This window comes from Rana temporaria, chromosome 6, assembly GCF_905171775.1.
Source record: "Rana temporaria chromosome 6, aRanTem1.1, whole genome shotgun sequence".
Lineage (NCBI taxonomy): Eukaryota > Metazoa > Chordata > Amphibia > Anura > Ranidae > Rana > Rana temporaria.
Window position 1 is genome coordinate 206,436,476 of NC_053494.1, and position 13,550 is coordinate 206,450,025.

General features: G+C 43.6%; 1 protein-coding gene across 1 annotated transcript; it reads right to left on the minus strand.

The window, feature by feature from the left end:
• Window positions 1-9,492: 9,492 nt before the first annotated feature.
• Window positions 9,493-11,914, minus strand: CDK5R2 (cyclin dependent kinase 5 regulatory subunit 2). The gene has a single exon (XM_040358156.1). The coding sequence runs from the start codon at window positions 11,365-11,367 to the stop codon at window positions 10,396-10,398; it is 972 nt and encodes a 323-aa protein (XP_040214090.1). The 5' UTR covers window positions 11,368-11,914; the 3' UTR covers window positions 9,493-10,395.
• Between the last annotated feature and the right edge of the window lie 1,636 nt (window positions 11,915-13,550).

The following is a 13,550-nucleotide window of genomic DNA, read 5'->3' on the forward strand; positions in this document are numbered from 1 at the left end:
GTCCCCATCAGAGTTCCCCTTACGTCAGAGTCCATCCTTGCTTTGCACACTTTCATACCTCCAAACTTTCTGAGATGGGAATGAGGGACACCTATCAGCAAAAGTATGCAGGCATAGGACACACCCCTTGCCACGCCCCCTTAAAGGAGAATTGTAAAAAAAACAAGATTGGGTAAACCCACAAGCGCTTTTTTTACCGCTAATATTCCTTTATATTGGCTTTTGGAATTTACAAATTCAAATTTAGAAATCAGATGAAAGGTTTAGCTCTGGAAAACACTTTTTGATAGAGAAAAAGTGCATTTTATATACAAATATATAGATCAGACCAAAATGAGGGACAAATGAGGAGGAAAGAGGGACAGAGGGACATTGCTCCAAATCAGGGACAGTCCCTCTAAATCAGGGACAGTTGGGAGCTATGCACTTACAGCATGGCTGGGACTTCAGGGACCCCAGGAGTGCGGCTGTAGCAACAGGCTGAGCAGGTCTACATAGAAGACACACCATCCTACTGTAAATTCTGGGGCAAGCTAGATACGCCTATTCACGAACGTATGCCCGGCCGTCGCAGTACAGATACGCCGTTTACGTTGGGCTTTTTCCAGCGTAAAGTTACCCCTGCTATATGAGGCGCAGCCAATGTTAAGTATGGACGTCGGGCCAGCGTAGAATTTTCCGTCGATTACGTTGTTTGCGTAAGTCGTTCGCGAATAGGGCTGTGCGTGATTTACGTTCACGTCGAAAGCATTGGCTTTTTGCGGGTTAATTTGGAGCATGCGCACTGGGATACTTTCACGAACGGCGCATGCGCCGTTCGTAAAAAGCGTCATTTACGTGGGGTCACAATAAATTTGCATAAAACACGCCTACATGTTCCACATTTGAATTAGGGGGGCTTACGCCAGCCTATTTACGCTACACCGCCGCAACTTTGCTTTGTGAATACTGCACTTGCCTGTCAAAGTTGCGGAGGCGTAGCGTAAATAGGATACGTTACGCCCGCTCACAAATACGCGCTCCCTACGTGAATCTGGGCCCATGTGTGTGTAAAGGCAGGCGTCCCAATACTTTTGGTAACATAGTATAGGTCAGATCAAAATGAGGAGGAATGAGGGACAGAGGGACATTGTTCCAAATCAGGGACAGTTGGGATCTATGGATGACATGAAGCTGCAGGAACATTTAGGACTCATTCACACCCTGTGCATTGGGCAGTGTTGTTGAACGCATGTCCAATGTAACAAGAATTGCTTTCCATGGGCACTGTTCATGCCAACACATGGAAGCGGTGTGTGCATGGCAAAAATAGGAAAACGCAGGTCAATGTGCATTAACCTCTTCAATACCGGGCTTTTATACCCACCTCCATACCGGGCCTATTCTGGCACTCCTCTCCTACATGTACAAATCATCATTCTTTTGCTAGAAAATTACCATATTTATCGCGGTATAACGCGCTCCCGCGTATACCGCGCACCCCTAAAGTGGCCCCCAATCCTGTGGAAAAAAAGTTTCGGCATATACCGAGCGCAGTACACTCGTGAATCTTCGGGCAGGCTCGGCAACTGTCGCGCTGACGTCCTGTACGCTCAGGACGTCAGTGCGAGAGGCGCCGAGACTGCCCGAAGATTCACGAGTGTACTGCGCTCGGTATATGCCGGCGCAGTATTCAAACTCGTGGCGGGAAAGCGGGTATCGGCGTATATCGCGCACCCACGATTTTGCCCTGATTTTCAGGGCAAAATAGTGCACGGTATACGCCGATAAATACGGTAATCAGTACCCCCAAACATTATATGTTTTTTTTAGCAGGCACCCTAGGGAATAAAATGGCGATCATTGCAACTTTTTATCTTGCACGGTATTTGCGCAATCATTTTTCAAAAGCCTTTTTTTTGTAAAAAAAAATGGTTTCATGAATTAAAGAACAACAAAACAGTAAAGTTAGCCCAATTTTTTTTTTTAAATATGAAAGATGATGTTACGCCGAGAAAATAGATACCTAACATGTCACGCTTTAAAATTGCGCACACTCATGGAATGGCGCCAAACTTCGTTACTTAAAAATCGCCATAGGCGATGCTTTAAATTTTTTACAGGTTACCAGTTTAGAGTTACAGAGGAGGTCTAGTGCTAGAATTGATGCACACGCTCTAACGCACGCGGTGACACCTCACATGTGTGGTTTGAACGACGTTTACATACGTGGGCGGGACTTACGTGTGTGTTCGCTTCTGAGCGCGAGCTACTGGGAACAGGGGCGTTTGAATTATTATTATTTTTTTACTTATTTATTTATTTTTTACACTTTTTTTTTTTTTACATTTTTTTTTCAATCAAAATCTGGTAAAGTTGCACTTTGCCGGCAATGGCGCCGCCCTAATCGGCGTGATGCCGCATCTGCAGCGCTGCACCGATTTAAAAAAAAGTAGCTTCTGTACTACTTTTTGCGATTTCGTCCCGCGATTTAAAGTGGAGTTCCACCCATAAAAAATAACATTACATCAGTAGTTTTAAAAAAAATTCATTAGACCTTTAAGAATTTTTTTTTTTTTTTTAGATGCCTTCAAAGTGTTGTTGCTAGGCAGAATAGTTAATCTTCCCACTTCCTGCACCTAGGTGCTTAAGCTTCCTAACCTACACCGCACAGACTCCTGGGAATGTAGTGGGTGTGACTTTCCAGGAGTCTGTGCACTCCCCAGTCTCGAAGAATCAGGTGACTTGGACAGTACAGGTGCTGAAACCTGATCTGAAACCTATTACACTGCTTGTGCACCACTGAGCATGTGCGAGATCTGCAAGGCTGAAATCCAGGAAGTCATACTGTACAGTCTGGCTTCATGATGCCCACACTTAAGATGGCCCCAGTCAATTTCTATTTTATAAAGTGTCTAAATGCTGTAACAACCTAACAAAACAGACCTTAGTTTACAGACTAACTTTACTAGAAAACATTAAGCTTGTGTATTACAGGGGTATTTATATTTAAAAAGTGAAATTGTGGCCGGAACTCCGCTTTAAATTGACATCTGTGCAGAAACTTGCACAGATGTCTTTGTAATCGTGCCCGAAATCGGGACTGCCATGCAGGAGTGAAATCTTGCGAGTTCAGCTGAAATCGCACGGCTTTATTCCCGCAGCCCAGTGTGAACCTGGGCTCACTGAGATAGCTACTATGGATTCATGGCTGTCACTGGCCACGGACCCGGAACGAATATGCAGCAAATACCTTAGAGACCAGAATCTGTATATTTGTTACACGTCGATCACTTGCTACATGCTGAAGCCATTTGAATCAACCTGCTGGCCTGGCGATTAGCATTTTCAGGAGAGGTCAGCATTGGCAGCCTATAAATTACAGGCTTCGTTTAATAGCACCGCAGGTTTTATTTAAAGGAAATCTAACAAAGCAGAGATGGAATATATTGCAGCTTACCAGTCATTAGATGTGCTGGTGCCTTAGGGCTCATTCCCTCGATCACAGTTAAGACACGAGCGTCATTCCATGTAGAACTGGGTGCCGATGCAGCAAATATGGACCGTTTTTTGGTAGAGCACCACAACACCTGTTAGTCCGTGTGTCTGGGGGCATCATCCAAAATAAATGGTAAAGCGTCACACCCACCAAGGCATGCAACATACATTGCAACTCGGTTTAGTAACGTGCAGTACTGTGCGTATTACCACAATGCGATATTGTGTATAGGCCCTTTTGCTTTCTTCTTTCAGACTAAGGACGTTTTCTGGAGGTACAGAAAATACCTGCCGATCCTACCGGAAATCCAGTGTCCCCGTAACCTTCTGTGCACCAAGCTGCATTCTCAAACAGTCTTTTCCGATTTCTCAGCTATCTTCTGTAAACTACAGAACCCCCCCCCCCCATATAATGTTGATAAGGAGAGGAGGAGGTGTCCTGTATTTCAAATTAGGAGAACAACCTAGGGTGACAACGCTGCTCCACTATAGATACAGTAAAGCCGTGTTTTTTATGGCCTCCCTTCCTTAGACGTGGTTTTTATGGCCTTCTACCCCTAGCTGTAGTTTTTATATCCTCCCACACTTAGCCACGGTTTTTATGGTCACCCACCCCTAGCCATGGTTTTTATGCCCTCCTACCCTTAGCTGTGGTTTTTGTGGCCTCCCACCCCTAGCCGTGGTTTTTGTGGTCACCCAACCTTAGCTGTAGTTTTTATGGCCTCCCTCCCTAAGCCGTGTTATTTTTTTGGCCTCCCACCCCAAGCCGTGTTATTTTTTTGACCTCCCATCCTTAGCCGTAATTTTTATGGCCTCCCACCCTTAGCCATGTTTTTTATGGCCTCCTACCCTTAGCTGTAATTTGTATGGCCCCCCACCCTTAGCCATGTTTTTTATGGCCTCCTACCCTTAGCTGTAATTTTTATGGCCCCCCACCCTAAGCCATGTTTTTTTTTAGGCCTCCCATCCTTAGAAGTGTTTTTTAAGGCCTCCCACCCTTAGCCGTGGTTTTCATAGTCACCCACCCCTAGCCGTGGTTTTTATGGTCACTCACCTATAGCCATGATTTTTATGCCCTCCCACCCTTAGCTGTAGTTTTTATGGCCTCCCACCCTAAGCCGTTATTTTTTTTGGCCTCCCATCCTTAGCCGTGATTTTCATGGCTTCCCACCCTTAGCCGTGGTTTTTATGGCCTCCCACCCTTAGCCGTGGTTTTTATGGCCTCCCACCCTTAGCCGTGGTTTTTATGGTCACCCACTCTTATGCCGCGTACACACGGTAGTTTTTTGGCATTAAATAAAATGACATTTTTAAAAACGTCATTTAAAATGATCGTGTGTGGGCTTCACATTGAATCGAACATGCTTAAATTTTTTATGTCATTTTTGAAAATGTCGTTTTTTGTGTTGTAAAAAATGATCGTGTGTGGGCTAAAACGACGTTTTAAACCCGCGCATGCCCAGAAGCAAGTTATGAGACGAGAGCGCTCGTTCTGGTAAAGCTACCGTTCATAATGGGTGTAAGCACATCACATCACGCTGTAACAGACAGAAAAGCGCGAATCATCTTTTACTAACAAGTAACCAGCTAAAAGCAGCCCAAAGGCGAATAGAACTTCCCCTTTAGAGTGCCGTCGTACGTGTTGTACGTCACCGCGCTTTGTTCATCATTTTTCAGAAACGATGGTGTGTGGGCAACGTCGTTTTTTATGATGAAGTTGGAAAAATGCGATCGTGTGTACGGGGCATTAGCCGTAGTTTTTATGGCCTCGGACCCTTAGCCGTAGTTTTTCGGGCATCCCACCTTAACCTAAAAGGGTGGTCAGAGGGGGTGTCACACATGATGCGTCTACGATGCTTTGTGGCAAAATTTATTGTTCGGCCAGTACCCCTGGCAAAAGTGACGCTTGCAAGTAAGTGGGACCATGATGCAGACACCCTGCAACCATGTGTAATGAATGCATGGGGTTGCAGCACTGTCAAATGGACGCCTGTCAAATGTCCTCTGAAAAGTCATCCACTGCAGAATCCCTTATCAGAGGGGCAGCAATGATGGCCGCAAGCGTGAATGAACCCTAAGACAGGAAGTGTTTTACTGGCAGGAACACCTGCTGAAAAAAAATAAACCTGAAAAACGTATGCCTCCACCACATCTAAGCATGGGTAAGCTGCAATATATTACATTTTTTGGGGGTTTAGCTATAAAAGTTTTAAATAAGAACTCTAGCTCAACACACCTTTGTACCGTTTTTCCTGCCAAAATACATGCAATAGGTTTTGCCTGGCCAATTTTGTAATTGAGATAACACCACCATAGTATGTGGCTTATGATTAAAGACCTGCTGTGGGCAAATACTCCACTTTTCAGGCTCTAGAACAACAATTCTCAACCAGGGTTCCATGGAAAATTAGGGTTCCTTCAGAGGTTGTTAGGGGTGTCTTGAGCTGTGGTTGGTTCACCTTCCAACTAATGGCGCTGCACAGTTCTGGGTCCAATGCAACTTGTCAGAACCAGTGACATGACACCAATGAAGTTACCAGTTTGTAAGGATGGAATTCTGGCCATCACTGTAAGGGAAGCCTTCTTACTTATGACCACCAATATGAGGGAAACCTTCTTACTTACGACCATCAATATAAGGGAAGCCTTCTTACTTATGACCACCAATATAAGGGAAGCCTTCTTACTTATGACCACCAATATGAGGGAAACCTTCTTACTTACGACCACCAATATAAGGGAAGCCTTCTTACTTATGACCACCAATATAAGGGAAGCCTTCTTACTTATGACCACCAATATGAGGGAAACCTTCTTACTTACGACCACCAATATAAGGGGAGCCTTCTTACTTATGACCACCAATATGAGGGAAACCTTCTTACTTACGACCATCAATATAAGGGAAGCCTTCTTACTTACGACCATCAATATAAGGGAAGCCTTCTTACTTATGACCACCAATATGAGGGAAACCTTCTTACTGATGACCACCAATATAAGGGAAGCCTTCTTACTTATGACCACCAATATAAGGGAAGCCTTCTTACTTATGACCACCAATATAAGGGAAGCCTTCTTACTTATGACCACCAATATAAAGGAGAGCCTTCTTACTTATGACCACCAATATGAGGGAAACCTTCTTACTTACGACCACCAATATAAGGGAAACCTTCTTACTTATGACCACCAATATGAGGGAAACCTTCTTACTTATGACCACCAATATAAAGGAGAGCCTTCTTACTTATGACCACCAATATGAGGGAAACCTTCTTACTTACGACCACCAATATAAGGGGAGCCTTCTTACTTATGACCACCAATATGAGGGAAACCTTCTTACTTATGACCACCATATAAAGGAAGCCTTCTTACCGATGACCACCAATACAAGGGAAGCCTTATGACCATCAATATAAGGGAAATCTTCTTACTTATGATCACCAATATCAGGCCACATTTGTTCGGCCAGTATCAGGCCACATTTGTTATGACCATCAATGAAAGTGGGGCATCCATACTGATGACCACCAATGTAATGGAAGCCTTCTTACTGATGACCACCAATATTAGGGAAACCTTCTTACCTATGACTACTAATATAATGGAAGCCTTTTTACTTATGACCAACAATATAAGGAGAGCCTTCTTACTGATGACCACCAATATAAGGAGAGCCTTCTTACTGATGACCACCAATATAAAGGAAGCCTTCTTACTTATGACCACCAATGTAAGGGCCATTTGCGCCATTGAACAATAGATGAATTGGCTTCGGTAAGGGTTCCCCAAGACCTGAAAAATATTTTAAGGGTTCCTCTGGGGTAAAAAGGTTGAGAATGGCTGTTCTAGCGCCTGAAATATGTTAGGGTGACAGCACCAATCAGTGCAGCAGAGCTATATCCCTTAGCCTCCATTCAGGAGTACAGGCAATTGTAGAGCGTTATATCATGCAATTATGCTTAGCAGGCTTGCAAAATAAATTTTTCTTTTATTTTTGAATGAATACCTAATGTAATAACGAGTGCCCTTTATACCACCTGTTCCGCTTTAATCTTGGGGGGGGGGGGGGGGAGAAAAAAAAAGAAAAACAGATTTAATCCATAATTGTAAGTAGGATTTGTAGAGCGCGGCTGTGCCTATAATAGGTAATCCCATTAAAAAAAAAAACGGGAGGAAAATATATGATTGGCTTATGGATTCAGCACCAAGGCCAGCGACCAGCCTGAAGACATGCAGTAGAGAGCCCTGATGGCCGTTACTGAAGGAGCATTAGGGAAGACAACAACCAGCCTCGGTAATACATCTGGTACGTGCAACACGCCATAACCGCTGCATATAAATTATGAATGCCATTTAATCCTGTGCAGAATGGAGGCACAATGTCACCCTGTGCAATTATTAGCAATGCCTGGTGCTGCAAGCGGGCAGGGACAAAATCAGGACTGGATAAAAAGGGTTTTCGATTTTCAGGTGCCAGTCAATCAAATCTAAAAAGCTAAAAGGATACAATTTAGATGCATTATAAAACAGATACATAATAACAATATATATATATATATATATATATATATATATATATATATATATATATATATATATATATATATATATATATATATATATATATATATATAGATAGATCTATATATCTAAATCTATATATATTAATATATATAGATCTCTATATATATATATAGATCTATATATATATATATATTATATATATATATATATCTATATACAGTAAAACCTTGGTTTGAGAGTAACTTGGTTTGAGAGCGTTTTGCAAGACAAGCAAAATGTTTTGATAAATTTTGCCTTGTTATAAAAGCAATGTCTTGATATAAAAGTAGCGTCATGTCACAACCAAGTATAAAAAAGAAGAGAGGAGCCCCTAAGTGTAGCAATATGGTTACATTTAATGAAGGTACAACATTTAGCAACTTATTGCTACGCTCAGAGGGGCCTCTCTTCTCTTTTATACCCTTTAAAAAAAATGCTTTGATATAAGAGTGCTTTGGATTACAAGCATGTTTATGGGACGACTTATGCTCGCAAAACCAAGGTTTTACTGTAGATATATATCTATGTAGATCTATAGATATCTATAGATATATATCTATAGATATATCTACATGTATAGATATAGATATATATATATATATATATATATATATATATATATATATATATATATATATATATATATATATATATATATATATATATATATAGATAGATATATAGATCTATATCTATATATGTAGATATATCTATAGATATAGATCTATAGATCTATATAGAGATGTATATCTCTATATATATATATATATATATATATATATATATATATATATATATATATATAGATATATTTATATATAGATATATCTATAGATATATTTATATATATCTATATAGATCTCTATATAGATCTATATCTATATATGTAGATATATCTATAGATATAGATCTATATAGATATATATATATATATATATATATATATATATAGATATAGATATAGATATATATATATAGATATATATATAGATATATATATATATATATATATATATCTATATTTATATTTATCTATATATATCTCTATATATATATTGAAAATAACAATTCCAACAATAGGCTCAAATTAGACACAAGCTCATCTACCTAACGTTTATCCAGCCCTAATTAAATAATTATGTAACACCATTGCGGCCCCTCGTCCAATCCTCTCAAGCCATCGGTCGGTTTACATGCAAAAAGGTCAAAAAACACAACATACACCCCCCCAAAAAAAAGAGATCAAATCACTTTTTATGAGATCTTTTTTTTTTTCTTCTTCTTTTAAGTATACAATATAAAACAATACGCTTTTTTTTTTTTTTTTGTACATTTGAACACCGTTGGCACATCGAACAGTTTCATTTTCAAACATATTGCGGCATTTGTGTGTTCCAGCTGTATTTGTTACATTCGTACATACTATGAGGTGTCTGACATTTGAAAAAAAACAAAAAAACAAAACAAAAGCAACGTCCATTTTCGGGTCCAGCACCTGTTCATTCATTAGCTTAGTTACCTGCAATATGGATGGGGGTGGGCAGTAAAGACAAGCTACATCCCCCCCCCCCTCCCTTCGCATAAAACGAATCCAAGAGTAAACCATCAAAAGCTATCGGTCTAAAAATGAAAAAGAGCTGACAGCAAGATGCAATTCCTTCTGGAATTATGTTTTTTAAGACACATCTGCTTTGCAAAATCATGGGGTTCTTGTTGTATTGTCATGACAAAAAATGATAAAAAAAAAAAAAAAATGAAAGATGTTGTGCAATGCCAAAGCAATTCATAGAAGCTTGACGCCAACATATGGTGCCCTTACAGGACGTGATGGCGGCATAAGAAAAAAAAAAGGTCGCTGATTTTGTTCCCAGGGAAACAATTAACCGTATAACCACCCTGGTGTCAGCTAATGCCCGGAACCTGAAATGAGAAGTGCACTGAGACCTAGCATGCCGGCAGCGTCTGCTGCGCCCGTTACCTTGGAGACAGAGGGATCAGTTCAAGCCGCGTTTTTAAATATTTTTTTTTCTGCAAAAACTAAAATAAATAATGAAGAAAGTGAAGTGCGTCTTCACACACCGGTAAAGTAGGTTTCCTTTAACCATTTTGCTACCAGTGGGCAGGCTACGCCAATGCGCGCCCGGCCCATGGCGACCCAGTGAAGGCTGCCATGCTCCCCCAATTGTCAGTGCATAAGAGCATTGGACACCAAGAGTCTGATTTCCTGTCTGCAACCTTGAGAGCTGCAGGCCCCCTGGTCTTCAAGTTGATCATGGTTGGTTGGTTATACCTATATGTGTCCACACCCATCCCTTTACCCACAAGCCCCCATTCGCTCTCCAGGCCCTAACGGTCCAAATTTATAGTCCAGTGGCCATTGGGTTCTCTAGACTCGCCTTCGTTCTTCAGATCCTGGAAGACCTGTGTGAAATAGTGAGGGTCGGAGTTGATCTGCAGCATTTTGGCACTCATACGGTCAATGATGCTCAGACAACGTTGCCAGAAGACCTCCTTGTCGGTCTCCACGAGGAAGGGCTTTAGAGGGTAGGAGATCTCGTTGCCCATGTAGGAATAAGCCAAGTACAGGCAGGTGAGGAAGCAGGCTTGGAGCTCATACTCGCTAGACAGTTCATCGCCAATGGCCTCTCGGCAGAGCAGGTAGACGAACACCAGGTTGGCGGGCGTGATGAAGCCTTGGTCTTGCCAACCTTGCAGGAGCAAGGAGCGGTCTACGTTACGAAACCACATGGTGGGCTCCCCGGGGCTGAGCTCTTTCAGTTTATAACACCGGCGGCATACAAACTCCCCCAGGCATCGAAGGAGTTCACCCGTGGACGCCTGGACGATGACGCGGCGCGGTGAGCAAAGGGACCGCCCGCTGGCCGTCTTCTGCACGGCCACCAGCTGTTGCTGTTGGATTTTTTGACCCTCTATGGAGCTGGGGGGCACCGTGGGCACAGGCACCGCCTTCGGTTCCCTACGACCCGGGCTCACTTGGGATTTGCGTAAGTTCTCGTGGTTGAGTTGCTCCACCGGGTTGTTGTTGTTGTTGGGAAGCAGCATCCCATTGATAGGTCCTGGGTTTGGGTTGATCTTCTTGGCATTCTTCTTCTTGGCGGAAGCCGCCACCAGCCTCTTCCAGGTGAGGGCAGAGATCAAGACCGAGTGTCTCTTTAGGCTTTTTTCTGGCTTGCTGCCGCCATTTTTGCTGTTGGGGATGGCCAGGTACCCACCGCCTACTCCAGGAGGCTCGGGCTTCTTATCATCCAGAGGTCCGGCCTTGCCAGGTGCTGGAGACAGGGACAATACCGTACCCATGGTCAGGTCTCCCGGGTTGGCACCGCGTTAACGCAAGGTGGAGGAGCCGCTAAGGTGACCGGCTTATGGAGGAAAGCTGAGGATTGGAGGCTCTGGGTGGGTGAGGAGGACTGAGGTGGGTGGAGGAGACTGGTGTATGGTTGGAGGAGATCTGTGCAGGGTCAGGGCTGGAGGAGATCTGCTCAGGATCTGGTGGGAAGAAGTCCTTCCAGCCCAGGAACACGGTGCAAAGATGAGAAGAATGGGGTCCAGTCTTGGTGGCCAAATGCAGAATCTAGAGGCATGCAAGGCTGGTAATCCAATGCAGAGTGTGGGATCCGGATCACACTATGCAGAGCAGGATGGGGTGCAGGTGAGCAGTGACACCCGGAATCTCTGCATCCCAATCACTGGGGGGCTTCTGTGGATTGAGCCCTGGCTGGGGGCTCTGCTGATGCCCAGATTGCGGTACCTTGGGGTGGGTGAGAGCCGGAGATGGTGCGGGTGGACCCGGAGCCCGGATGATCAGCACTGCGCGCACCGATCCTCCGCTCCCCTCTGCAGCATCCACAGCGCTCAGCCCAGGCTCTGACACTGGGGGCGGGACTAAGACCGGCAACCGTCCAATCACAGCCTCGGATCAATGAGAGCGGCGGCCGAGGAGACCAACCAGATTCCAGGGAGGCGGAAGGAGGAGGGTGAAGCTGTGAGTGATGGATGCAGCTTTGCGGGTGGGTGTGGGGACTGCATCAGCAGCACGGACACGGGGGATCATCGGGCCCTAATTCCCTCCCTGTGTGCATGAGTTCATGTCCTCAGGGCCACATGTGTGGGGATGGGGCCCCTAGTACTGCAGGGACCTGATAAAGGACCGGGGGCCCAAACACTGGGGCCACATCTGTGTGTGTGCAGAATACGCCCAATCCCTATCTCCATCCTTCTATCGCATATGCAGTATATCCTTATCAATATCTCATTATGTCATCAATTCAGTTCTTCCTTCCTTCCTTCCTTCCTTCCTACACTCCACCCTTTCTCCTTTATTTCCTTCCTTAATCCCTTCTTACTTCCTTCCTACATTACATCCTTTCTCCTCTATTTCCTTCCTTCATTCCTTCTTCATCCCTTCTTCCTTCCTTCTTACATTCCATCTTTTCCTTCCTTCATTCCTTCTTCATCCCTTCTTCCTTCCTTTCTACATTCCATCCTTCCTTCCTACATTCCACCCTTTCTCCTTTATTTCCTTCCTTCATTCCTTCTTCACCCCTTCTTCCTTCCTACATTCCATCTTTTCCTTCCTACATTCCTTCTTCCTTCCGTCCACCCATCCTTTCTTCCTTCCTTCCTTTCTTCCTTCCTTCTTACATTCCACCCTTTCTCCTTTATTTCCTTCCTTCATTCCTTCTTCATCCCTTCTTCCTTCCTTCCTACATTCCATTTTTCCTTCCTACATTCCTTCTTCCTTCCGTCCATCCATCCTTTCTTCCTTCCTTCCTTTCTTCCTTCCTACATTCCACCCTTTCTCCTTCATTTCCTTCCTTCATTCCTTCTTCCTTCCTTCCTACATTCCATCCCTTCCATCCTTCATCCCTTCTTCCTTCCTTCCTTCCTACATTCCATCCTTTCTCCTTTATTTCCTTCCTTCATTCCTTCTTCACCCCTTCTTCCTTCCTTCCTACATTCCACCCTTTCCTTTCCTTCCTACATTCCATCTTTTCCTTCCTACATTCCTTCTTCCTTCCGTCCATCCATCCTTTCTTCCTTCCTTTCTTGCTTCCTACACTCCACCCTTTCTTTCCTTCCTTCATTCCTTCTTCACCCCTTCTTCCTTCCTTCTTACATTCCATCCTTTCCTTCCTACATTCCTTCTTCCTTCCTTCCCACATTCCATCTTTTCCTTTCCTTCCTTCATCCCTTCTTCCTTCCTTCCGTCCATCCATCCTTTCTTCCTTCCTACATCCACCCTCTCTCCTTTCTTTCCTTCCTTCATTCCTTCTTCATCCATTTTTCCTTCCTTCCTTCTTACATTCCATCCTTTCCTTCCTACATTCCTTCTTCCTTCCTTCCTACATTCCATCTTTTCCTTTCCTTTCATCCCTTCTTCCTTCCTTCCTTCCGTCCATCCATCCTTTCTTCCTTCCTACACTCCACCCTCTCTCCTTTCTTTCCTTCCTTCATCATCCCTTCTTCCTTCCTTCCTACAT